Source organism: Marmota monax, unplaced genomic scaffold (assembly GCF_021218885.2).
Source record: "Marmota monax isolate L192 unplaced genomic scaffold, Marmota_monax_Labrador192_F-V1.1 WCK01_AAM20220418_F8-fsc00052, whole genome shotgun sequence".
Taxonomy (NCBI): Eukaryota; Metazoa; Chordata; class Mammalia; order Rodentia; family Sciuridae; genus Marmota; species Marmota monax.
Genome location: NW_026693473.1, coordinates 4,050,185 through 4,075,012, shown reverse-complemented (window position 1 = coordinate 4,075,012; position 24,828 = coordinate 4,050,185). Strand labels below are relative to the sequence as shown.

At 48.9% G+C, this 24,828-nt stretch overlaps 1 protein-coding gene and 1 long non-coding RNA gene across 4 annotated transcripts in view; one reads left to right on the top strand and one right to left on the bottom strand.

The window, feature by feature from the left end:
- Window positions 1-24,828, top strand: part of Sema5b (semaphorin 5B) — a 116,385-nt gene that overhangs the window by 53,147 nt on the left and 38,410 nt on the right. For both annotated transcript variants that reach the window (XM_046458063.2, XM_046458062.2), the window contains exon 2: window positions 22,633-22,836. In XM_046458063.2, the coding sequence (XP_046314019.1) occupies window positions 22,683-22,836 (154 nt within the window). In that variant the 5' untranslated portion in view covers window positions 22,633-22,682. The remainder of the gene's footprint in view (window positions 1-22,632; window positions 22,837-24,828) is intronic.
- On the bottom strand, window positions 1,081-14,392 carry LOC124101851 (uncharacterized). 2 transcript variants are annotated; one of them, XR_006854718.2, is made up of 3 exons: window positions 14,064-14,392; window positions 10,327-10,481; window positions 1,081-1,345 (listed from the first exon to the last, which is right to left on the bottom strand). It is a non-coding gene; the product is annotated as an uncharacterized LOC124101851 (long non-coding RNA). The 2 variants fall into 2 exon arrangements; XR_006854717.2 differs by having other exon boundaries at window positions 10,332-10,481.

Here is a 24,828-nt window from a genome sequence, read left to right as displayed (position 1 = left end):
ACAACCCACCAAGTGTGCGACACTACACAACTCCAGCACAGGCCCGGGTGCTTACCTCTTCACTCTTTTATTTATTGTACAAACACCATCATAACAGCAATAACATAAAACACAAGGGAAAAACCCTCCATTTTATGACCTTAACAGATGAACTGTCTTTGTTTGCTTGTTTCCTTCTAGTCCCTGTCCATAATATACCCCTCCTTATTCCTTTTTCTCTCTAAAAGAGAATGGAGGGTGGGAGCACAGCCTGCCAGTCCTTCCTATCTGCAGCACAAGGGGTGGGAATCCACCCTTGTCTACTCACATCACAGAAGCTGTGCTGAATCAGTAGCTCATTGGCTGGCTCCCCTCAAAGCACTGGGGTCCTGGGAGCCCCAAGACCAGGAAGCTGTTCAGAGAAGATGGGAGAGAAGGACATAAACCTAACCTGAACATGAGCTGGAGTGGGGAGTCAGGGCCCAGATGCATTAGGTGCCTATCATTTCTCTTTCCTGCTCCATACTGCTCACTTCCCAAAAAGGGTATCAAGAATGACTTTCTGGGGACCATTAAGACCCATCATTTCTAGTTTTTATATTTCTAAAACCAGCTGTATAGATACTCTGAATCACCGGTCATTAATCATTAGAGGCTCTCCCACAGTGTCCAAGCCCTTAATCCCAGACTGCTCAGATCTGTATTCAGGCTTGATTGGGAAAGAGAGGGGTGTCACAGAGCACGGAGAGGGTGCCAACAGGAGGGTGAATCTGGGAGGGCGTAACTTCCCACTCTGACCATTTGGATCTACAGTTGCTCCCAAGGTCTCCAATTTCTCATCTATTAAATGGGAGTATGGCAACCTGGTTGCAGGCCCTTAGGAAGATCTGAAGGGGACATGCGTGATACCTGACCCTTACTTTTCTGCTGGGTCACCTATGCTGCACCCAGTTCAATATCCCAACCACTCTAACAAACTCAGATGGGAGTCTCCCCCCACAGTGCTAGACCAGTAGCATCTGTGGGGCCATCTGGAGCTAGAGGATTGAGTAAAGAGCTAGATAAGGTCAAACCATGGCACAGATCATGAAAAACAGGGTGTAATCCAAGAATAATTTTTATTTGACTTAAACTCTGGGGGTAACTGGCCCCAGCTGAGTTTTATGCACACATAACTGGTTGAGGGTGAGAACCAGCCGTGGACAAGTCAGGGAAAAGGCTGGTATGTCTCTCACAGGGGCAGCACAGCCATTCCTGTTACCACTGGCTTGGACTTGTGTTGGTTTGGACATATCATAAGTAAAGTCAGCACAAACTCTCCATGACATCAGTGCATGATACCAGCAAGCCCATTCCTGCTGGATTCCTGGAAAGAAAGCACGAATCAGTGGTGCTGAGAGGTCCCACTACCTGCTGGCCTATTCCCCACCACCTTGGATGAGAAGGTTTAAATGGCAGGGCATAGTGGTGAATGCCTGTAATTCCAGTGACTCAGGAGGCTGAGGCAGGAGGATCACCAGTTTGAGGCCAACCTCAGCAATTTAGCAAGACCATGTCTCAAAATAAAAATAGAAAGGCTGTGAATGCAGCTCAGTGGTAGATCACCCCTGGGTTCAATCCCCATTACCTCAAAAAAAAAAAAAAGGCTAAGTTGCAACAGGCAAAAGCAAGTCAGACAGTGGGAGAACTTCCTGCTGGAGAGGTCAGGGACTCCTTTCAAACATATCCAGCTTGGCAGATCTGTCAGTGGATTCATTTTGTCAAGAAGCATTTGTTGAGTGCCTATTCTATTTACAGTGTTGCTACATTCACAAGCATTTCATCTTCAGCACAAGTCTGTGAAATCATCTTTATTACTGCAGTTGTTGTTGCTATCATTATTAAGAGCACCGTTGCCCTCCTGCTGGGATTGTGTCTGTTGACTTGTTCTGGGTGGCTGGCATCAAGACTGGCACCAGGGCTTCCTGCTCAAAGTCCATGCCTGCTCCCCTTGCCCCACCCGCCTTCCTGAAAACCTTGGGGAGGATGTCCTGCCCAGGGGCACACAGCCACCAACTACGCAGCGGAGTGTGAACACCTTCCCTGCTGGGTATTCAGGGCAGGAGACTCAAATTCATTCATTCAGCAGACACAGGGTTTGGGGATGCAGAGGTGAATAAGACATTATTCTTGCCAGCTCTCAGCAGACCTATTCAAATCTCCATTTCTCCACCCGTGATGGATTCGGAAAATGTTCTTGATAAATTACCTTGAACCGAGTTATCACCATCCTCCTCCTTTTTTATGAGTGTCTACATTTTCAGCCATGAGTGGGCACATTATCCAAAGTCCCTTCGGCCAAGAGCAAAGAGTCCCTACCCTTTGTTCCAGCATTCTGTCATCCTCTCATTCAACAAATACAATGTCTACTGCATGTCAGGCACTGGGTTAGCGGCTAGGGATATGGCAATGAGCCAACAGACATGGCCCCTGCCCTTAAGAGTTTGCAGGTATTAGCCAGTTCTCCCCTCTTGCTCTGATTTATTCCCAAGGACTAAGGTACCATGAACAGGAGTGGCTTCCAGGCATGGAATGTCTAGGGCACTGTGCTGGCCCATGACCAGCCCATCTTGTCTTCTGGGAATTATAGGCCATAGGGAAGTAACCAAGGACCAGTTCTTGGCTGATCCATTTCTTTGGAAGGAGGTAAAGAACGGTCCCCCTCCCCAAACCTCCTGGCTCTTGACCCAACTTTTCCTGTGAGAATTGTCCCTGGTGGACAAACCTTGAAGGGCCCCTAACGAGAGGCCTATTCTGCTCAACCTGGGCAAGAGGTGTATTTTGTGGGCCCTGTTTCTCGGTGAAATTTGGTGGATGAAAAAATCAAGGACACTGGAGTTTGTCTCATGGGGACATCAGTCCCAGAACTGTCACTTCCTAGCTGTGTGATCTTGGACAAGTCATGAATATCTCCATGCCTGGGGTCCTTAGCAGTCAAGTGGCGGCCATCATCCCTGCCTTGTGGTCATGCTGTGACAACTGAATGAGATGTCTGTGGAATCTTCCAACACTTGACAGTAAGTGTATGCCCACCCTTACTTCAGAGGACTCTGACTTTCAACTGCTTAAGGACATAGTTACCTCTTGAATTGATACACTGAAAAAAAGCTAGAGAATATGAGAAGGTACAGAAACCATGAAGTTCCCTTCTTCTGCGCTGCTTGGCTGGAACAGTGTTTCCCAGAGTGGAGCCCCTCCACCATCAGCATCCAGAACTTGATGGAAATGCAAATTTGTGGGCTCCATCCTGAAACTGGGTGAAAGTTCCAGCAGCCTGCCATAACAAGCCCTGCAGGCAATTCAGATGCCCAGAGTGTGGGGACCTCCAGGCTGGAGATCACAAACCATCTGTCACTGGACTGAATTCTTCCACAGATGTGTTCTGTTTGGCCTCTCTCATCAGCTGGAGCTGAAGCACAGCCAATCTGAGGATCCACAGTGGCCTCCTGAAGAGGATCCTATCTCATTTCCCCATTCCTTTCAGTGTCTCACTGACTGGCCTCACTTATTAACTGCTTGGTCTTTTTATTTTTTTTATTTTTTGCAATACTAGGGAATGAACCCAGTGGTGCTCCACCACTGAGCTACATCCCCAATCCTTTTTCATTTTGAGACAGGGTTTTTCTAAGTAACCCAGGCTGACCTAGAATTTACGATCCTCCTGCCTCAGCCTCCTGAGTTGCTGGGATTATAGGCATGCGCGACCCCACCTGGCTGCCTGGTCATTGTAGGCATCTGCATTTGCAGTCTGAACTCTGGGTCAGGGGCAAGTGTGGGTCCGTCTCCCAGAGAGAGAGCTGCTCTGTCTCAACTGGTGCTGGACATCAGCCTGAGACACCTAGACACCCAACCTAGCAGGAAATAGGAGCAGGGTGGCCAGTTTTCTAATTCCTAAAAGCAGCAGTCAGGTCCTGCTGGTTTAGCTTCAGAATTTGGTTTGAAGTGTTGTGAAATCCCAACACATCACACACACCCACATTCAACAGTAAGTCCAAAAATACCCTCCACAGCCACATAGAGATTTCTACATTCCCCACTACCTTGGATTATCTGCCTCGCTGCTCTCTGCCACCCCCGGCGCTGGCACAGCTAATGAGCAGTGACTTTCTCCATGCTGGTGAGAGTGAGGGAGCAGAAGGGGCTGGTGACTCTGGTGGCCACAGCAGTGAGAAGCTCAGTGGGGCAAGGAAATATCAAGGCAGGTGGGCTCCAGGAAGGACCCTGGGGCTGTGTGTCTTGGGGGGCGGAGCAGAATGGGCGTGGAGCCAGCAGCTGTCCTTTGAAGCTGGAATAGAGAATCCTGATCAAAGCCCCTGACAACAGCAGGCATTCTGACCCTGAGAGATGAAGAAAATGAACCCAGAACCCAGCATGGACTAGGACACAGGGAGGAAGCTCTGTTCGGAGTGAGAGGAGCTGAGCTGGGCCGAGAAGCTTCCTCCTCCATAGAGTGAGCACCAAGCCTCCCCATTTTTTCCCGGAGGGATCCATCTCTTCAGCAGCCCTCTATGGAGGTGGGAAGCAGGCTGGCTAAGAGCATGGGCCTTGGCATCCATATACCTGAAGGCAGATCCCGCCCTGCCATTTCCTATGTGACCCGGACAAGCCACCCAATCTCTCTGGGCCTCAGTTTTCTCATCTTCAAAAAGGCAGAAAAGCTTCTTTATTTTATTGGCATATGGTGAGGATAAAATGAGATCACGTTTATAAAACAATTAGCACACTGTCTGTCCTAGAAAAATGAATGCAATAAAGCCTAGATATAATTATAATTATTAGAGTGCATACACTGTGTATTTTCATCAGAAGGCCTGGTATCTGGGATTTGGCAAATGTGGGATCATTGTTGAGGACAAATGGAATCAGAAGGAAGCAATAATTAATGGCCAGAAGACCAGGGAAGGCTGAAAACAGGGGTTCCTCAAAGAGACAGTGACCTCTCCTAAGACTTGAGGCCCAGAGCATTCATTGGGAACCTTGATAAAGGTTAGCTCATGCAGCAGAGAAGATGCAAGAACATCCCGGCAGAGGTGGGTACCAGACACTGCTGAGGTCACCAAGCAGTATGGCTGCAATAAAGTGACCCCCTGGCAATCTAGCTACCTTGGACAGAGAGGAGCTGTCTTGCCTGGAGCCAGGAGGAGGGACAGGGTTACCTCAGATTATGCCCACATAAGGCATGATTAACAGCAGGGAGATCCAAATTGAACTGGTTTTCCCCTGCCCCTTTTTACCAAAGAATATATTCCCAACTGTGTTGGGAGGGTGGGGGGGGCACATTAGAGGGCAAACAGCTGCTCCTCCTGCCTTTCCTGGGACCTGGACCCTCACACCAGGGCTACCATCTCTCTCTGACTCAGGTTCGTTGCCTCTGGGGAGACCAATCCTGAAAAAAGGGCCTGGGGTGGGGGATTAGCATTCATGCTTTTCTGACTCTGTTTAGCTGTATAAGTGGTTTAGAGGAGGATAAAGCAGACCAAAATGATCATAATTATGAGAGGGGAGAGGCACAGTCACAGAAGTATAATCCACATTAAACTGTAAAGGGGAGTTCCATGGCCTCCCAAGGCCCTTTCTACACTAATACTTTGTGAGTCTGTGAACTTTAACGTTCCTGGGGGCCCATCCGGATAATCTGGTGACATGGAGACCAATTGACTTTTGGATTTACAGCTTTCCAGAAAAATATTTCTGGGCCTTGGAGGGGATCTGCACATTTCCTTGGAGAGACCAGGAGCGGGGAGATCAGGAGTGCAGGGAGGACGCAGATACAGACCAGCTGGGGTCAAAGCCACAGCCTTGGGTGGGTTGAGGGTTGGGTCTGGGTACCTGGTTTCTCTTGCACACAGGGTGAGCTGGCAGAATCGGAGCCAAGTGAGAAGTGTGCAGTTTTGTCCTGACACCAGCCTGTCCTTCCCCTACCTCATCTGCAGAGGCCCCCAGTGGCTGGTCTTAGGTCAGGTTCCTCAGAATCAGAGCCTGTGCCAGGACTCTTGTGCAGGTGATTGACTGGGGAGTGACCACGTGAAGAAGCAGGTGCAGCACAGGGAGAAGCTAGGCTGCCTGATTCCACATGGAGCCCTGAGCATGACCTGAGCCACAGAACTTGTCACACTTGCATACATGGTGACATGGGGGGGGGGGGCGCAGGGGGTTCTACTCTTCTATTCCCATGGTCCTTGGAGTGTTGTCTCCTGGGTGTGCCTGAGGAGAAGAGCACCTTAGGCTTCAGGCAGGCCTCTGGAGAAGGTTGCACAGACATGAACAGCCAACTTCGGCGGTGGCAGTGGAAGGGTGCCCTGGCCCAGGAGTGGGGAGCCGGGTGGGGTACCAACAGCACCTGCAACACTTGGTACCTCTCTTTCTTCTGTGAAATGGCACTCAAGATATTTCTTTCATACTTTTGAAGATAGAATAGAGGCCATCAGTGAGGTGGTTGGGAAAGGGAAATCTAAGCTTCCTGACTACTCTGTACTCTACGAGATTGTATTCCAAGGTGAATAATTCCTGAGATGATTCTTCCAAGACTAATCACTCTTAAAGCCTTATTATAATGATCATTTTACGCTGAGTATTCATACTGACTTGATTCTACAATGGCACTGTGAAACAGGTCTTATTATTACGATTCCTCCTATATAAAACTGGCTCAGAGTGGCCAATTGTTTACTTGAGGTGACTCACCTTGTCAAAGTAGTCCATGTCAAATAGTGAAATTTCAGGCCGTACTGTAGACATCTAGGGACTATTTTCTTGGGGGGGGGGGGCGAGGGAGCTCTTCTCTGAGTTGCCCTTTAAGTCGTCAACCTCTTAGCACCCTTCCCAAGCACGTCTCTCAAATGGAAACATTTCTCAAGTGCCTTCAGTGTTCCAGACACTGGTAGATTCTGGGGCTTAAAAAGGATGGTGATGTCTGTTCCAGGGGGCTTAGAATCAAACCAGGGAACCAGCTTTGAGGCCATCAGGGAGGTATGATTAAGTGCCCATTAAGAGGGTTGGTGGGCATCACAGGAACTGGGGAATTGGGGTGGGGGAACTTCTGCAGGAGAGACTGTTCCAGGATGGCTGGATGTCTAACAAGGGTAGGTCTTGAATCAGCTGGATTCAAGGTAGCTTCTAGAGTTCCTTCCTACCAGCTGGTAATCGCTGGGACACCTGTGCCAAGAAGTGGCACATCCTTCCATTCATGAATTTATTCATACAAACCTGTGTTAACTAAACTCTCACTGCACAGCAAGCTCTGTGTTTGGTGCTGGGGTGGCAAAACTGAGGGGCCTCCCTCAGACCTCCACTGCCCATGCTGAGGTCCACTTTGCTGTCCTTATATCCAGGGTCTGCACATCCCAGGGCTCCAGTCTTGGCTCACTGTCTCAACAGCATGAGGATATTCTGTGACTCTCTTGACTTGACTCTTGCCTTCTTTCATGGTTAAATCCTGGCTGCTGCTCAAGACATCACACTCAAATGCAAGGCAGGAGGTAGAGAGAGGAAAGCGATTGATGCCCACTAAGCCTATTCTCTCCTAAGGATGGTCATCACCTTCCCTGAATATACAGAAGATCTTTGCTTATTCCTCACTGGCCAGAACATGCACATGAGCACCGATGACTGCAGAAGAGACTAGGGAGAAAAGAGTCCCACAAGGGTAGGAATGTGGCCCCTCTGTGTGACCAGGGGTTTGTTATCGAGGACAATGGAGAATAATATCATAGAGGCAACCAGCAGTATTAGCCACAGGAGAGCCATGGACTTCCTTGTACAAACCTCGGCACCAAGCCTCTGGCCCCAGCTCCTGCCCAAGAAATTTCTGGGCTAATCATAGTCCCTCTTGCTGAAAGACAAACTTGCTTCTCCCTAGCCTGTTCTCAGAGAACTATGCTACTGTCCTCTTGTCCTTCAGCACAGAGGGACTAAGCCCAGGCCCCTCTCCATCCCTCCCCTGACCCAGCCAGGAATCAGTTCTCCTGGTTTCTGCTCAGCTTACCCACCGTGGAGCCCCCTGGGAAAGTTAATGGGAGGGAGAATGAAAGCAGAGGAAGGGTGTTAATTAAACACCAGATGTTTAACTCTGTTAATTAATGGCTCTGTCACCCTGACTGGCATCAGCCTTCTCTTCTCCATCTCCCGTACCTTACCATTCTCTCCACCTGGGGAGGGCCTTGAGTTGAAAGCTGAAGAGCCTGAGACCAGTGGAGAGTGGGGGGAGAAAGTAAGCCAGGGAGACCCTCCAGAGCACCTCCATTGCCCAGGAGGGAGATGTGGACATACTAGCATATTGGAGTGGGAACAGAGAAAAGGACCATTGGGAGACAGATAGAAGTCTAGAGGCCCAGACAGACATGTTTTATTTGGTGCATGTAAGGATTTCAAAAAATGCAAATGGTCGCCAGCATTTAAACATGAGGGAATTTGATGCAAATTCAGATGTGTGGATTTTCTATAAGAATGAACAGGCTTGGGTCTGTGTCCTCACAATAATCAGCTGGAGGAGGAGGCTGCATGGCCCCCACCCCATCTGCTTGGCTCCTGTGTTACCTGCCAGTCCTGAGGACATCAGAGTTTGGAAACCACTGTTGAGGGTCAAGTTACTTACAGGACTTGACAGTGGACAGGGTGTGGGAGATGCCGGCCAGGAGAACCTAGGAACGCTGAGATGTGAATCCTGACCCCAGAGGGGGTTGTAGGGCCACTGGCAGAAGTGGGAAAGGTGGGAGGAGCAGGTGAGAGCAGAGAGATGACAAATTCATGTGGGGCAGGCTGTGCCAGTAATGCCCGCGTGCCTGACACTGAGATGGAGGTGGCCATGTGGTCTAGAGTCCTCCAGAAAGAGGGGCTGGGATCTGGGTAGCTGATGGAGCAGGGGAAGTGAGAGCCCTGCCTAGAGTGGACAGATGGGGGCTGAAGCCACTCAAAAGGAGCCAGGGTAAGGGAAGAGGGAATTGAGAAAAGAACCTTGGAGAACCACACATTTGGGAGGAAGAATCAGAAAGGAAAGTTAGGGCCAACAGGGAGGTTGGAGGGGACCTGGACGTATGATGACAGAGAAGCAGACAGAGGGTCCACTAACTACCTCCTGGCATTTTTCTCTGCGTCACCTGTTTTGAAGCACGAGTAGTGTTTCCAGAAGGACATGTGGCCAGGGAAGTCAAACGTGGCCAAAGCCCTTATTCTGTGCCCTGGGTTTCTTCTTCCTCCTCCCCCACTACAGCTGGCTCCCCAACAAGATGTGAAGTCAACCACTCCATCGTGGCATTTTGACCTCTTCCTGGAGTCTTAGCCCTAAAAACTCTCCAAAGAGAGAGACTTGTCCCTAATTGAAAGTTTCAGTATCACCCCAGAAATGGCCACTAGGAAAGCCACCTCCCTGAATGTTCTGTGTTCACACCCCATGAGCGTGAGTGTCAGACTGCAGCTTCTGTTGCTGACACGAACATGAAACTCCTTGTTGCCTTGAAAATATCTCCCGTCTATGGAGGGGCCAAAGAACAGAGGGCTTTGGAGCGAGAGAGAATTCTGGGCCAGCTCCAGACTCGGTTCCTTGATAGGACCTGTCCCTCGCTTCTCTAGCCTTGGTTTGTTCTCATGTGAAGTGAGTGTAGGAATGCCCAGAGGAATTAGTGGGATGATTTCCACGGGTGTGCTTGTGTGTGCGCGCATGTGCACGGAGCCCGTCTCCCAGTCGGTGGTTCCTTCCGTCTCCCGGTGACACCGGCAGCACAGAAGGCAATCAGCAGATGTTACTGGTCTCACTTCATTTCCATAGATTTACAAGCATCCCTTTATGTGTTACTGAAAAATCGGGTGCAAATCCTATTTTAAGAACACAGTGCAACTTGTTACTTGGAGAATGCTTTGGAAAATCCTTTGGGGAAGTGAATAATGATCACCCTTTGGAATAACTCTCTTGCGAGTGTTCATGAATTTTCGGTTGCAGTGTGGTTCACCTGTAAGGTCTCTCCTATAACCTCCCCCTTGTGGCAGTCCCTTTCCCACAGGAGACTGTCACACTTTCCTGTGCCTGTTATTTCTGCATCTCTGGTCCTCCCTCTCCCTGGCTGAACATCCACGTTCCCTGATTGTTCCCTCCCCGACCGTGGCCTTTTCTCCTCTCTGTCAGCATGTGACTTAACTTGCTGGGGACGGTTATCAACCACTGCTCCTCCTTCTCAGAAATTCAGGCACAGATGACTCTCTGGATGCCAGAAAGGTGTTTACCCTGGGGTTCGAGACCTGTGGTGGGTGTGGCAGGCAGAATAACAGCCTCCAAAGAGGCCCCCGGCTTTATCCCCGGAACCGTGAATATGTCACCTTACATGGCAGGAGGGACTTCTGTGGATGTGATTCCATAAAGGACCTGGAGGTGGAGGGGTTTTGCTGGATGAACTGGGTGGGCCCCGTGCAATCCCATGGGTCCTCACAGTGGCAGGCTTCCTCCGTTGTGGTCCCAGGGAGCCAGAGCTTAGCTATGGGAGAAGGTTAGAGAAAGGTGATGCTCCTGGCTTTGATGATGGAGCATGGGCGGCCTCTGGAAGCTGGAGAAGAGAAGGAGAGGGATCCCCTCCTAGAGCCCCCAGGTAAGTGAGCTGCCTGGCAGCACCTTGCCTTCAGCCCTGTGAGCCCTGGGGCAGACTTCTAGCCCATGGGACTGTAAGATAATAACGTGCGCTGTCGTAAGCCGCCAGGTCTATGGTTATTTGTGTCAGCAGCAACAGGAAAGGAATCCACTGGGCAGCCTCCTGCTCCATCAGGCAGCCCTGCCCACACCTGTCTGTGTCTCTTATGCCTGCCTCATCACACGGCCATGGATTCTAGAGTCCTCCCTCTTCAGTGGGTGGTTTCAGCCTCTCCTGGGCCTTGTCTTGGATGCCCATAGCTTCACTCCATCTCCTGATGCCCCAGCTAGATGGTCAAGGTGGGGATGGGCAGTAAAGAGCTGGCTTCACCCACTGGTCAGGAGTCAGTGCGCACAGAGGGAGGGCAAGGGGATGGCAGTGGGTGAAGACTGAGTGAGAGGAGAAAAAAGACCCCGTCATCTATGGGTCATTAGCACACTTCCAGGGATCTCAGCCCAGTGTATTTTAAGAGATCTTCTTAAAAGTTGATTTACAGTATATATACATATACTAAATATATATGCATATGTATAGTATAGTAATGATATATATATATATATATATATATATATATATACACACATGTATATAATAAAGTTTGTCATCTTAGGCATTTTAAAATTCAGTAGTTGGGAACACTCATTGTTGCGTAACCATCACACCATTCATCTCAAGAGCTCTGTTTATTCTGCATAATGGAAGTTATCAAACCATAACTTCCCCTGCCCCCAGCACCTGGCAATCACCATTCTGCTTTCTATCTCTATGGATTTGATACCTCATATAAGTGAAACTGCACAGTAGTAATCTTTCTATGACTGCTTTCTTTTACTTTCTATAATGCCCTCAAGTTTCATCCAGGTTGTAGCATGCTTCTGAATTTCTTCCTTTGTGTGTGTGTGTGTACCTGGGATTGAACCCAGGAGCACTTTACCACTGAGCCACATCCCCACTTCTTTTTATTATGTTTTATTTGAGAAAGGGTCTCACTAAGTTTCATAGAGCTCATTAAATTGCTGACCCTAGCTTTGAACTCACCACTGTCCTGCCTCCACCTCCCAAATCACTGGGAATACAGGTGTGTGCCACCACACCCAGCTAATTTCCTCCTTTTTTAAAGGCCAAATAATATTCCACTGTACATTTATACCTCATTCGTTTATCCATTTATTTGTCCATCTCTTGGGGGATGCTTGACCTTTTGACTATCATGCATAATGCTGCTATGGAGGTGGCTATCTCTTCAATATTCTGCTTTCAGTTCTTCTGGATACAAATCCAAAAGTGGAACTGCTGAATCATAGGATAATTCTACATTTAATTTTTTGAGTAACTGCCATCTGTTTTACCTGGTGTCTCTACCAGGTAAATTTTACACTCCCATCCACCCGTTTGAACTGCTAAGGGTACTTCAGTGGCATGAAGGACATTCATACTGTTGTGCCACCACCCATCTCTTTTGGAGCTCTTTGGATGATAGGACTAGCTCTCTGGACGTTGCTCAGGACAGGGAATAGAAATGGCCCCCCCCCTGCGAAGGTTCGCGTTGAGTGAGGGAGTCTTCCGGGAAACTCAGGAAAAGGCAAGCCTGTCACTGGATTTGCATCTGTTTCTGAGCTGTAGGCATGTTTTCAAAGGCAGTTTCCATTTTACACAGCCCCAGAATATCTGATAGCAGAATGTTTTCGTGGCGAGCGCCTGCCCGTGGGGAGGAGGCAGGAGGCCGCTCTAATGAATAGATAAGCGGGTGTGTGTTTGGCAACGTCCTCAGCATTTAATTCCAGTAATTAAAGTAGGCAAGTCTCCTTTGTTTTATTTTCCTTGCAAAAACAATAAAATATTACAGAACATTTGGGAAACGGGAAATGAAACCCTTCTCATCATCATATCACCTTGGTGGCACCCACCGCCGTGCCCATGGTGGTGCCCATCTGTGCAAGGCAGGAACCGCTCACGCTCTTCACCTGGTTCAGGCCACACTGCAGCTGTGCGAGGCCTGGCCTGGCAGTGGCCCTCAGCCATGTCCTTTCCTCATCAGGTCTGTCCCTGCACCTTTGGTACTCCTTCCTGCACAGGCCCGCCTTCTCCTACAAAGCTGTCCTCAGGACATTTACACTTGTCCCTTTTCCCAAGTGAGGGGAACACTCCCTGTGTGTTCTGGACTTGGATTTCAGTTCTGACCTTTGGTCCCCATGTCCTGAGTGCAGAGTAACTGTAGAGAGTGCTCAGGAGATTTCATCTCCTGCAAGGATCCCTGGGGTGGCCCAGGCTCCATTCTCAAGGCTTTGTGTCCTAAAGCTGTTTTCTGAATGGCGGAGTTCTGTGTGGTATGCTGAGACCAACTCTGGGTTTAGATCTACCAGTTGACTTTTTTTTGTTGTTTTGATACTGAGGATTGTATCCAGGGCTGCTTAACCACTGAGCCACATGCCCAGCCCTTTTTTATATTTTATTTTGAGACAGGATCTCACTGAGTTGCTTAGAGCTTCGATAAATTGCTGAGGCTGGTTTTGAACTCATGATCCTCCTGCCTCAGCCTCCTGAGCCGCTGGGATTATAAGCATGTGCTGCCACGCCCGGCCAGTTTGACCTTTTGCAAGTTACTTAACTGGATTGTGCCTCAGTTTCCCCATCTACAAAATGAGGATGACAGTAGTACCTGCCTAATCCATGGGGTTCTTGTGGATTAAAATGACACACTTCAGACAACACAGAGCACCACTTAATACATAATAACATGGTTGTTGTTATTACTTAGTATCAGCTCTGCCACTAGTTCCCTATCTAATCTTAAACTGGACATTCTCTCCAAAGTCTCAGTTTCTTCAATTGCGAATGGCCGGTAAGAGCCCCTCTTGTTAAACTTTCTGTAATCACATTTTTCTTTTATCTCCCACCTCCCCACCTTGTCCCTTTGGGTTTAATTGCACTCAGAAAGGTGTGGGTGCGACTGCAGGAAGGACTTCCAAAAACTGATGGGACAAATGCATAACTTGGAAGTTTCTAGGAATGTACAGAAGAGAGGAAAGCCCAGCCCCCATCCTTAGCAGGGCCCAGAATTCAGAGGCAGGAATGAGCTTGCCCTTGGGAAAGGGCAGGGAAAAGGCATCCCCACACCCTCACCCTCCAGGTTCCGGAGCTTTCTGAGCCTCTTCTACCCCTCCCCCATCTGGTCCCAACCTTCCCTCTGGGCCCCAGTCGGTCTAACTGGGAAGAAAAGAGGAAAATCCGTATCCAATCTGCTGTATTCAGAGCAAAGGGAAGGAATCTGCATCTCAATTTTATCTTTGTGCAGAGTTTGGTTAAACTGGCCCCCCAAGTGGTGAGGGATGGGTGGTGGGAAGATGCCTTCCCTGCCTGCCTTGGGAGAAGCCCTTGTGGGGATTTCCAGGGGCCCTAGGCCTGCGTGGGGGAGTGAGGACGCCCCCATACCTTTTTCTGCTGCCAAACCACAGACGGATACATTCTTCGCCACTCCGGGTTTCCCCTCTATTTCCTCTTTTCTTTTCCTTCTCTTTTTCTCCCCTCTTCCCAGGAAAGCAGCCAAGTAAAGAATTTGAGTGGAGGCCAGGAGGGAGGGGTCCTGGAGAGGAGGACCCGCCTGAGGTCCTTTCCCCCAAATCTTCCTGGGTAGAGCTTGGGGTGGGGACCAGAGGAAGCATGTCCTTCACTCCTACCCGCCCTGGGCCCTGGCTCTTGGGCCTGGGCTGGGGGTGGCGGTCAGCAGGCTGGCTCCCACTTTGGACTCTGCCCTAGGCTGTCCATCGGGAACCTCTGGAATTTATTTCTCCAGGGCCTCTCAGGATCTGGAAAAAGTGGCTCCCACAGTCTAAACTCACAGGAGGCTGATTTGCAACAGGAAGTCAGTTTAATAATTTATAGCCAGAAAGCACTCTCCCTGTGAAGAAAGCCCACTCAGGAAACCAAATTAAACTCCGAAGACTGCTTGTAGAGATGTGGAGCCAGGACTGTGGACGGTGTCCACAGGACCAGGGCCAGTATGGCCTTAGAGTGGAGTGGCCCGCACTATGGGGTTCACATCTCAGCTCCATTGTTCACTGGTGCTGGGACCTGTGGCCGGTGCCCCCAGCTCAATCACCTGTCTTTCTTCTCTGTCAACTGAGAATGATTATCAGCTTTCTTTCTTTTTTTTTTTCATATTTTTAATTGGCATATTATAGTTGTTCACAATGGTGGGATTTATTACACATTCGTATAGGTACATAACAGAACAGTATAACTTGGCCAATATCATTCCCCAGTATTTCTCCTTTCCCTCCCCCTCTCCCCACCTCTTTTCCTCTATTCTACTGATTCCTCTTTGATTTTCATGAGACTGCCCCCCCCTCAGCCTTTCTTTTCCTTTTTATCCACATATGATAGAAAACTTAGGACCCTTGAACTTCTGGTTTGGTTGATGTCATTTAATACAATGTTCTCAAGTTCCATCCATTTTCCTGCAAATGATATGATTTCATTCTTCTTTATGACTGAATGAAACTCCATTGTGAACAGCTTTCTTACAAATTTGCCATGATATCTTGCAGGTCAAGAGCTCAGTACAGTGACAGGTGTGCGCTCAATCTGCTTTAGTCGTTTTTACTTGAATCCTTATCTTTAGGGTTCTAAGTTGTCTTTTCCCTTTTGGTAACATTATTTTTTTCCCTCTAAAAAGAGAAGAGGTCCTTGCTTGCTCTGGAAGGAGGCTTTCTTGTCAACAGCAATTTGAGGGGTACTCCTGTTCCTGTCTGGGTACGGTTTCATGGACAGCATGGCCTCTGACCTGGGCCTCCAGTTCCCTTCTCCTTGCCTCTAGGGGGCCCAGCCCTGCATCAGAGCTGATGCATCCTTCACAATGGGTACAAGAGGTCTAGCCATGCTTTGGGTGTGACACTGGGCTCTCTTGAATGAGAAAGTGCCCAGTTCCAATTCGAGTGCCTTAGGACAAGCAGCCTACTCTACCCCTCCCTCCCAATGCCCATTGCCATCTGACTTTCTAATGTTCAGACTTGACTGTGTCCTTCCAGTGTCCCCAACTATCCCTGGGTCCTCCTGCACTGCAGGAAACACACGAACAAACAAAAAACCTTCCGGAGCTTTAGATTTGTTCTTAAGTCTCATTGTGAACTTGGCCCCAGTTTCCAGACTCTTCTCCCTCTGCCCACATCGCCAGTATCTGTGGATTATCTCAGGATGTCCAGGGCCAAGTCTTTGCCCATGCTGTCCCCTCAGTTTGAGTGCCCTTGGCCCTGGGCTGGGGAAGCAAGGCCCTGTTTGAGGTCTACCTTCTACTATGGGCATCTTAGGCCTCCTCCCCACGGGCAGCCCTCTCACTTCCATTTGCACATGGCATCTTATACCCCATAGGACCCCCTCATCAGCCTCTCCTGCTGATCTTCCAAAGCTTTGGTCTCACTGGGCTGTGAACTGCTGCAGAGCTGGGACCCCCGACCCCCGATTCCTCCTCATGCTGGATGGGCCCTCTGGAAAGCAGGGGAGGGCATGGTTGTTCAAGGAGAGCCTATTGGGGGCCAGTTTGTGCTGTGGGGGGGGATACAGCGCTAACACACACTCCGAGTCTCTGCCTCCCTCATCCTTCACCCCAGCATGAAGGGCAGAGGTCCTCAAACTGGGCCTCCTGACTGCCCTGGCCTGGCTGTCTGCCCTTCCCTCGCTCTCCCTCACAATCCCTCTGAGACTTCACCCCTTCCCTGGGTTCCAGCCAATTCTCCTCTTACTATCTGTGCCGGGAAAACAAGCCCTGGAGAAATCCCAGAGCAGGCGAGCAGCCCTCCAGGGTGCCTGCGTTGGGGTGCCTTCTCTCTCACACAAGCACACTCCTCCTGTGCCTCCAGGCTCCATTCGAGCGACCCAAAGCAAGGACCCAAGGAATTGGGACAGCAGAGTCAGCAAAGGCAAGAGAAGCTCTGGCCTAAGATTCGGGAAAGTGCTTTCCTCGTGTCTCAGGGTTTCCCAAAATAGCTGGAGTCAGCTGGTGCTCCACTTCCTTCCCCCACTCCCAGAGCACCCTGTCACCACCGTGCCAGTGACAAGCAGCCAGAGACAGAGTGAAGACTGTGTCCCCTGTAACCCCAGGTCCCAGGTCACTGCCCCTGCCCTTCATGGACATACCATTAAACTATAAGCTCCTTGCAGGCAGGGAGCACGCTTTTGTCATTTGAGCCTCTCCCACTTCTGCTTCCCCACTGTACAGGGCCTGGCACATAGTAGGTGTTCAGTTCTCAGTGAAGTATCATAGAAATGAATGGTAACTGGCTGAATGTTTTGTCTATACCAATCAACTTACAGGAACGGGTTCTATAATAGGCCTACTCTGCCTTCAGAGCATTCTTTCTAAGGCAAGGAATTATTAATCTTAGTTAGAGGTGATGACCTGAGGCTTTTGCACCCTGGTTTTGCATTCTCCCAAGCTCGGGGCTTTCTGTTGTACTGTATAACCATCAGGAAAATTGGATGGCTTCTTGCTATGCTCTGCTGTTGTAGAAAGGGAGATTGTTTTAACATCAGATCAGGCACACTTATTAGAAATAGAAATTTTTATTTGTCTTAGGAATATTAGTATATTTTTATACTTATAATGTAAGTATAAGAAACCAAGCCGTATTTGGATAGAAATGGTGTTTGTCTAATGATAATTGAGACCTGAAAAAATAGCATTTAAACAAATTAGGGGTGTATTCATCTCTAGTAATAATAATGACAGTCGGCACGAACTTCATGGCAGGTGCTACTCCAAGCTGTTCAATAAAATAATTTATTTAATCCTGCAACAACTCCTAGAGATGGGTGTTATTTCCCCCACTTTACAGACAAAGAAATGAGAGGCACAGAAATGCAGGGCTCATGGTAGAGCATATGCTTAGCCTGCTCGAGGACCTGGGTTCAAAGCCCAGAATCAGGAAAGAAAAGAAAAAAAAAAGAGTCAAGTCTGGGAAAGAAGTCTGGAGGTAGGCAGAGGAGAGCAGACTCTGTGTCATCAGGCGGCCTGCGTCTGCCTTCCTGCACCACCATCCTTCTCTGGAGGTTAAAGAGCACACGGCTAATGGAAACCCACACCCCCCTCGCAGCTTCCTCAGGCACCTCTCACCTTCCTCACTGGCCACCTCTGTCTGGAGGGCAGGAGAGGTCTCCACAGGACACATGCCCTGCCCCTCAATGGTGAAGAGTGTGCTCCACAAAGGAGGGTGGCAAGAACACACGCACAGGAGGCAGTGCCCTGGCAAGTCCTGCTCAGATACAACCCAGCTGGCTCAAGCAAGAACAGGACCTCCTCCCCACAGGCAGCCCTCTCACTTCCATGTTATCAGACCTGGAGGGGGTGGCTCACGGAAGTAGAATGTTGCCAGACCTCAGGAAAGGGCCAGAACTAGGAACTCAAGGCTGTCAGCATCCCAGACAGTTTCTCCTATCTCCTGTCACTGTCTCTATCTTCAGATTGTCCTCATCTACATGGTCTGTGGAAGAGGACCACCCTCCAGCTCCCTAGGGCCACCTCTCCACCTTCTAGGTTCTTTAGCAAAGACTGACTTGACCCTTGGAGGTCATGCACCCAAATTGCTTATGAGAGAGCACATGATTGGTCTATTTATATCACATGCCTACCCTGCTGCATCAGCTGTGGCTGCTGTGGGGTGGGGATCATGTGGTACAGAAAAGACTTCTGAGGCCTACCCCTTTGGCCACAGACGGAGGGCAGATAATTTCCAAAGATGGGGAATTCTTGGAAGTTGGAAAGTCATCCTACACACACACACACTCACACACACACACACAATCTAGAACTCTGTCAGGCATAGTGGTGCATGTCTGTAATCTCAGCTATTCCAGAGGCTGAGGCAGGAGGATCACAAGTTCAAGGCCAGCTTTGGCAACTTGGTGAGACCCTGTCTTAAAAAGTAAGAAGGGCTGGGGATGTAGCTCAGTGGTAGAGTGTCCCCAGGTTCAGTCCCTGGTACCAAAACAACAATAAAAATAAAATCCAAGTATTTGGAGCTCTGCTCAAAACGTCAGGCCTGGTACCACTCAGTGATGTGAGAATTGGCCACTCTTTTCTTAGGGTGTCCCCCAACCCGGGTTCTGCTGAAATCTGCTAAGCCGCCCGCCCTGGCTCACTGTGCTCTGGCCATCGGCACCCCCACTCTGCAGCCCCTTCCTGGCTGTTCTGCTCCTCTGACCCTGCTTCCCACCCCTCTTAGGGCTCACTGCCTTTCTTGCACGAGGGAAGGAGGTCCTTGAAGTGATGGCAAAATAGGTCCAAGTGTGAGTCTCCAGCTCCTGATGACGGGGACACTGACCTGAGTGCAGGCTTTTCCTGTGGCCTGCAGCCTCTGGGTAACTCTGGGGTGTGCTGTGTGCGTGTCCAGGTGCCTCTCTCTGTCTTTCTCCTCCCTCACCCAGGGGGAAGGTAACTGAGAGAGGAGATCCCGGATTCAGGACTGACCTTCTCCCTGCCCTGCCCCCATCATGTCCCCTGCGTCCCTTCTCTTCAGAAACAGCAGACAGACATGCTGTGCTGAGGCCCAGGTGGACACACTGATATTAATTTAGCAATTATTGATTCAGGAAGGACTTGGAGGACATATTTACATAAACACCATAATGAAAATGGAACTTCTGCGACAGGACTTAGGAGACTTAGGGCCTGGGGACTCAAGGAGGAGAAGGGGCCAAGGATGTTCTTTTAATTCAAGCCCCTGGGCTCAGGATCTGGTCCCAGAGTGCCAGCCCTGTGTCTCCTAGGCTCTGTGGTAGTCAGACCTGGGTGGGAGGAAGGGAAGCCTGGGAGGGGAGAGTGGGGGAGGGGATGGCTGAGGATGATGAGGGAGGACAGGTGTCTTGCCAACTTAGATGTCCTTGGGGCTTAATGGGAGAAAAGCCCAAGCCAAGGTCTCAGAGGATGATATTTGAGTTCCTGATGATGTGTCGTATCAGAAGGCTCCCCACAGGATGCAGATAGTGAGCTCACAAGGGTATGGAAGGTGGTAGGGGACCATGTAGGATGCTCACTGTGCAGTACCTGGGGCTGGTAACCCCGGGGGGTGGTACCACCCCTGGTTCTGAAGGGAAGGGGAAGGAGAGTTTGGGAAACCTAGAAGCAGAGGAGCACACAGGAGCCCTGGCCTGTCGGGGTTATAGTCAACTCCCACTGCTTTCTCCTGCAGCTCCATTGGTCAAACCAGATGGAGGAAAAGGAGGCCTGGATGCAGTCCATGCAGGGGTCTCTGGAAGGAGAGAGTAGACTTGGAGGTGCCAATGGAAGTATCCAGCACAATGTCAAAGGGCCCAAGGGAACCCTCCTGCCCGCAGCAGTTCGGCTCACACTAGTTGATTGCTCACTGTCTGTCAGGAACTGTTCTAGGTCTTTTAATGGCAGTGACTCCTGTAATCCTCACAGCTGCTGGTGAAATGGTTATTGTCATTATCATTCCCGATTTGGGGAAATTATGGCAGAGAGAGTTTAAGTATTTTTCTCAGAGTCACACAGTTAGTAAGAAGAGCTGGGATTTGACCTCAGGTTATTTGGCTCCAGAAGGTTGCTCTTACCCTTTGGTACCCTGTTCTCCACTTCCTGTGGCCCTGTTTGAGAGGTCAAGGACCAGTGTTGGGAAGAGTTATGGTGGGCACCAAGGCTGAGACAGAAGAGCCAAACCCGATATGGCAAGAAGACTCTGCCTAGCACCAAGACAAACTCTGTGTGAGTTACAGTGTGAAAAAGTTTGGACTCAACTTCTCTGTGTGTCTACTGAGAGGAGTGGCCAGGCCCTTCTGGGGAGTGCAGAGAATGTGTGTGTTTGTGCCTGAGGATGAGGGGATCAAAGAGGGGCTATGGGAACTAATTCCTTGTGGGGTGCTAGACAGGGCAGGGTAGAGCAGCTGTGTCTGTCATTATTTCCTTGAGGTCCTGCAGCAAGTCAAATGATGAATATCAACCCATTTCACACTCATGGGGAGCCTTAGGCAGGAGGAAAAGAATCTCACTGTTATTTTCCAGACCTGGAGGGAGGTAGAAGAGAGAGGAAGAGTTAGGAGCAAAGGTCCTGGAGTGGGAAGCAACCACAGGGGCTTCTGGTCCTTTGGATCTCACCTTTGGAACCCTCACCTGCCAACCCAGGCCTCTTCCCCCAGAGGAAGTGATTCTGATTCATTTCATGCCTTGTCAGAAGCCCCTGATCTAGTTCAACCTTTCATTTCATAGAAGAGAAAATCATTCTTTTCACAGCTGCATAGTACTCCATTAAAAGATGCACCATAGCTTAATTAAGCAGCCTGTTTTTAGATATTTGGGTGTTTTTTGTCTTTCTATCATTTCAAAGACTGCCACAGTGAATAATCTCATACATAAGTCACTTTGCACATGTGCAGGTGCCTCTGTAGTCTATTTTTGCTCCTAACTATCTGTGGTGACAGAGCAAGTTTGATTTTTCAATTTGCAATCTGTCGCAGATGGATACTTATGTAAAATTCAATAAAAGTAAATTACTAGAGAAGAGAATTGAAAAAACAACATGCAAAATGCAAGCCCGAATATTCTGTTCTCTCTCTCTCTCTCTCTCTCTCTCTCTCTCTCTCTCTCTCTGGCAGTGCCAGGGATCATGCCAGAGCTTCACGCAAGCTATGTAAGCATTTTACCCCCAAGTTGTACCCTGAGCTCCAAATATTTTTAATACACATAAACATTACTTTAATTATTATAAAGGTTTTAAATACTGATCTTCCCATTTCTTTATTTTTCATTTTTTTTAGTTGTCAATGAATATTTATTTATATGTGGTGCTGAGAATTGAACACAGTGCCTTACACATGCCAGGCAGGTGCTCTACCACTGCACTATGACCCCAGCACCTGACTCTCACATTTCTGCATCTGTCTCACTGAGAGCCATTACACTGTGAATCCACACTTGTCTACAGACCCCCCACTTTGAGGATGGCAAGCCTAGTCCTCCAAAATAGGTTACTGGGTCAGATGGTAAATACATGGGCAGTTTTGCCAGATACTCCCAGGCTACCTTCCACGGGGATATGCCATTTTGCCCACACTGGCCCCTTTCCCCACAAATTCACCAAAAAAATGTGTTCTCTAATTTGGATTTTTATTACCTTGATAGTTGAGAAGCCTAAGTGTTAATTGGTATTGCTCTTCTTATGAGTGAAGTTAAGTGTCATTTGTATTTTAAGCACTGTTTGTATTTATATTTTTTACCCACTTTCCTACTGAATTCTTGGTCTTTTTCTTTTTGGTTCTGAGGAGTTCTTTATATGTTAGGAATATTAGTCTCTGGTTTGTAATAAGAATTGCAATTTTTTTTCAATTTGTCATTTGCCTTTTGATTTTACTTAATGTTATTATTTTGGGAGAGGGGGACACGCACAGGTTTGTGCTTTTTCCCATTGTTTAAAGTTGGTGCATTATAATTATACACAATAGTAGGGCTCATTGTTACATAATCATACATAAGTTTGTGCTTTTAATGTAGTCAGAGTTGTTAATGGATTATGGATCTTGAGTCATAGTTTTTCATTCTAAAATACAAAGGATTCTGCCCAAATTTTCTTCTAGTACTTTTATGGTTTTATCCTTAACATTTAAATCTTTTATCCAATTGCAATTTTTCCTAGTATAGGGTGTAAGGTCTTGGGTTTAAGTTTTATTTGTTTTGTTTTTACAAATGGCTACCTATTACCCCAGTTCTGTTTATTAAAATCTCTTAAATACCACCTCTATGATTAAAACTAATTTTCAACCATTTGGGATCATAATCGAAAAATCTCTATAATTTGTCAGTTTTGTCCAGGATACCATTACAAGGAAAATTAGCTTTCAAGACATGATCTATAACTTTCTATTACTAGTAAACTCTGAATAACATAAATACAATACCAATCTATCTTTAAAAACCCTGTGGGGGTCTTTAAAGGAAATTGAGAGAAGTGGGCCTCGATGGTGGGAACACTTGGTGAGACTGGGTTTTGCATTTCAGGTCCTCTCCTCAGGCTGTCCCCAGAAGCTGGGACCGCAAAGGCATCCACCATGATGGCACCGAGACCCCTGGTCATCTTGCTGCTGCTTCCCAGCCTCACCCTGCTGGTATCTCACCTCTCCAGCTCCCAGGATATCTCCAGTGAGTCCAGCGGTGAGCAGCAGCTGTGCAGCCTGAAGGAGCATCCTACCGTGGCCTTTGAAGGTGAGAGCATCCAAGTCAGAAAGGAAGTCAGGCCTCAGCAGGGTCTTCCCAGCTGCTGGAAGCCCCTGGGATGTTCATTTCCTGTTAGGGTGCTGAGACTCATCATCTGATAGATATTTTAAGAAGAACAGGTAACATTGCGGGGAGGGGTCTAATTTTTGTCTCCAGGTAATTTATTCAGGCCCTTCATTCACCTCCTGGGGCCACTGTAGTCTTTTGCTGGGATTCTTTAGTTAGAGAATGAAGTCATATGGGCCTCAGGTGAGAGTGGCAAGATTTGGTGGTGGTCTCAGAGCTGTTCTGGAAGCATAGGCTCCGTTCCTTGGCTGCTGTAGGGGAGGATACAGAGGAGCCGCTCACTCACTAGGAATTGCCTGGAGAGCTCTGGAAGGCTTCCTTCTTGCTCTAAGTCAGCTGCAGGGATGCCTGGCTTTGGAGTCCTGGGAACCCCCATGGAAAGGGGGCCCTGTGTGTCAAGAGAGAGCGTGGGAGTATTCTATTAAAGTGTTTCCCAAACTGGGATTTGTGAATCACTGGACATATTCCAAAAGGTCCATAAGTTCTTCATGATTTCTAAAATTATTATATACATTTGATGATAATCCAAAAAGCAAAACACAGACACCACAGAGGCCTGGATGTTCTCCCATTAACCAGTTTGAGGGTCTCTAGTTGTGCTACGATCACATTCAAACTTCAGGATCTACCATCTAGGTGGCCGTGGCTCACGCTGGAATCTGCAGGCGTAGTGTCCAGGGTCCCTGGGTTCTTGAGTCTGATCAACACTGGCCGACTCCTCATATTAACTCCACTGGGGAGAGACAGCAAGGCAAGGAGATTGTCACCTCCTTTTACAAACAGGAAGACTGAGGTGTGAGGGCTGGAAGACTCAGAGCAGAACCTCAAAGTAGGTCTGTCTCCTGACTCCACGGCCTGTGATAGAACAATCAATCAGGTGCTCTCCCCTCCCGTACCCTGGACAGGAGGACATACAACCCTGTCCTGTGGGATTCCACCTGGTCAGTAGGGCCCCACGAGATGGAAACCAGAGCAGAGAAAGCAATCAGTACTCTAAGGCTAGAGTGGTATTTGAGGGATAGAAGGGGCCACAAGGATGGGAGTTGGGGGCTTCCTGGGTGGGGAGGCTGGGGGCACTTTGAAAGTGTGGGTTCCACTTCCCTTCTCAAAGTGGGAAAGTTTCCAGCTGTCTTTTCTGCACTGAAGCTTTGAAGCCTTAAGTGGATTATAGGCAATTAGCAATGTCCTAAGCCTGCAGAATGCACATACCCTCAGATATCTGATGGCCCCTGGAGTACTGGTGGTTGTCACTAAAGTGAGGGGACAGAAGGAACAGAATTCCTAGGGCTGTTGGGGAGCCCCTGTGACAGCTCCTAATGGACCATTTCCTGGTCTGTGTCAGGGCAAAATGTGTGTGTGGTGCGGGTAGGTGGGAGAGCCTGAGTGCCTGGGTTCCCTGAGACTATTTTGATCTTGAGCTGTGAATTAGACAAATCTGACTTCCCACTCCACCTTCCACTTCCCCATTCTGACAGCTTTGAGTTTTCCTATCCATTCACCAAATTATCATTTGTATGTGGGGGGTGCAAGGATCAAACGTAGGGCCTTGCCCATGCTGGGCTCACCAAATTTTTGTGGGCCTGGGTGGTGCCCCGGCACAGAGCCGGGCTGTGGGCTTAGAAAGGGAAGGGTATTTCCTGTGGGTACTCAGTTACCTCATGTCGTTCCTTAAAGGTGGCTGCCTTTGGTCCCCCGGGGCTGCTGGCCTGGAATCCGGACTGTTTCTCGGGTCCCCTTGCATCTCTAGCACGGCTGATCACACAGTAGGGACTCGGTTCACACGGGGTGAGCGGCGAGGCCCTGCTGATTCTGGACAGTTGCACTGACCCAGCCCAGCACTGACCCCCAGCCGTTTCCCTTCAGTCCTCACTGAGTGGCAGGCCTCCCACTTTGCAGCTGTGAGTTTCCCTGTCC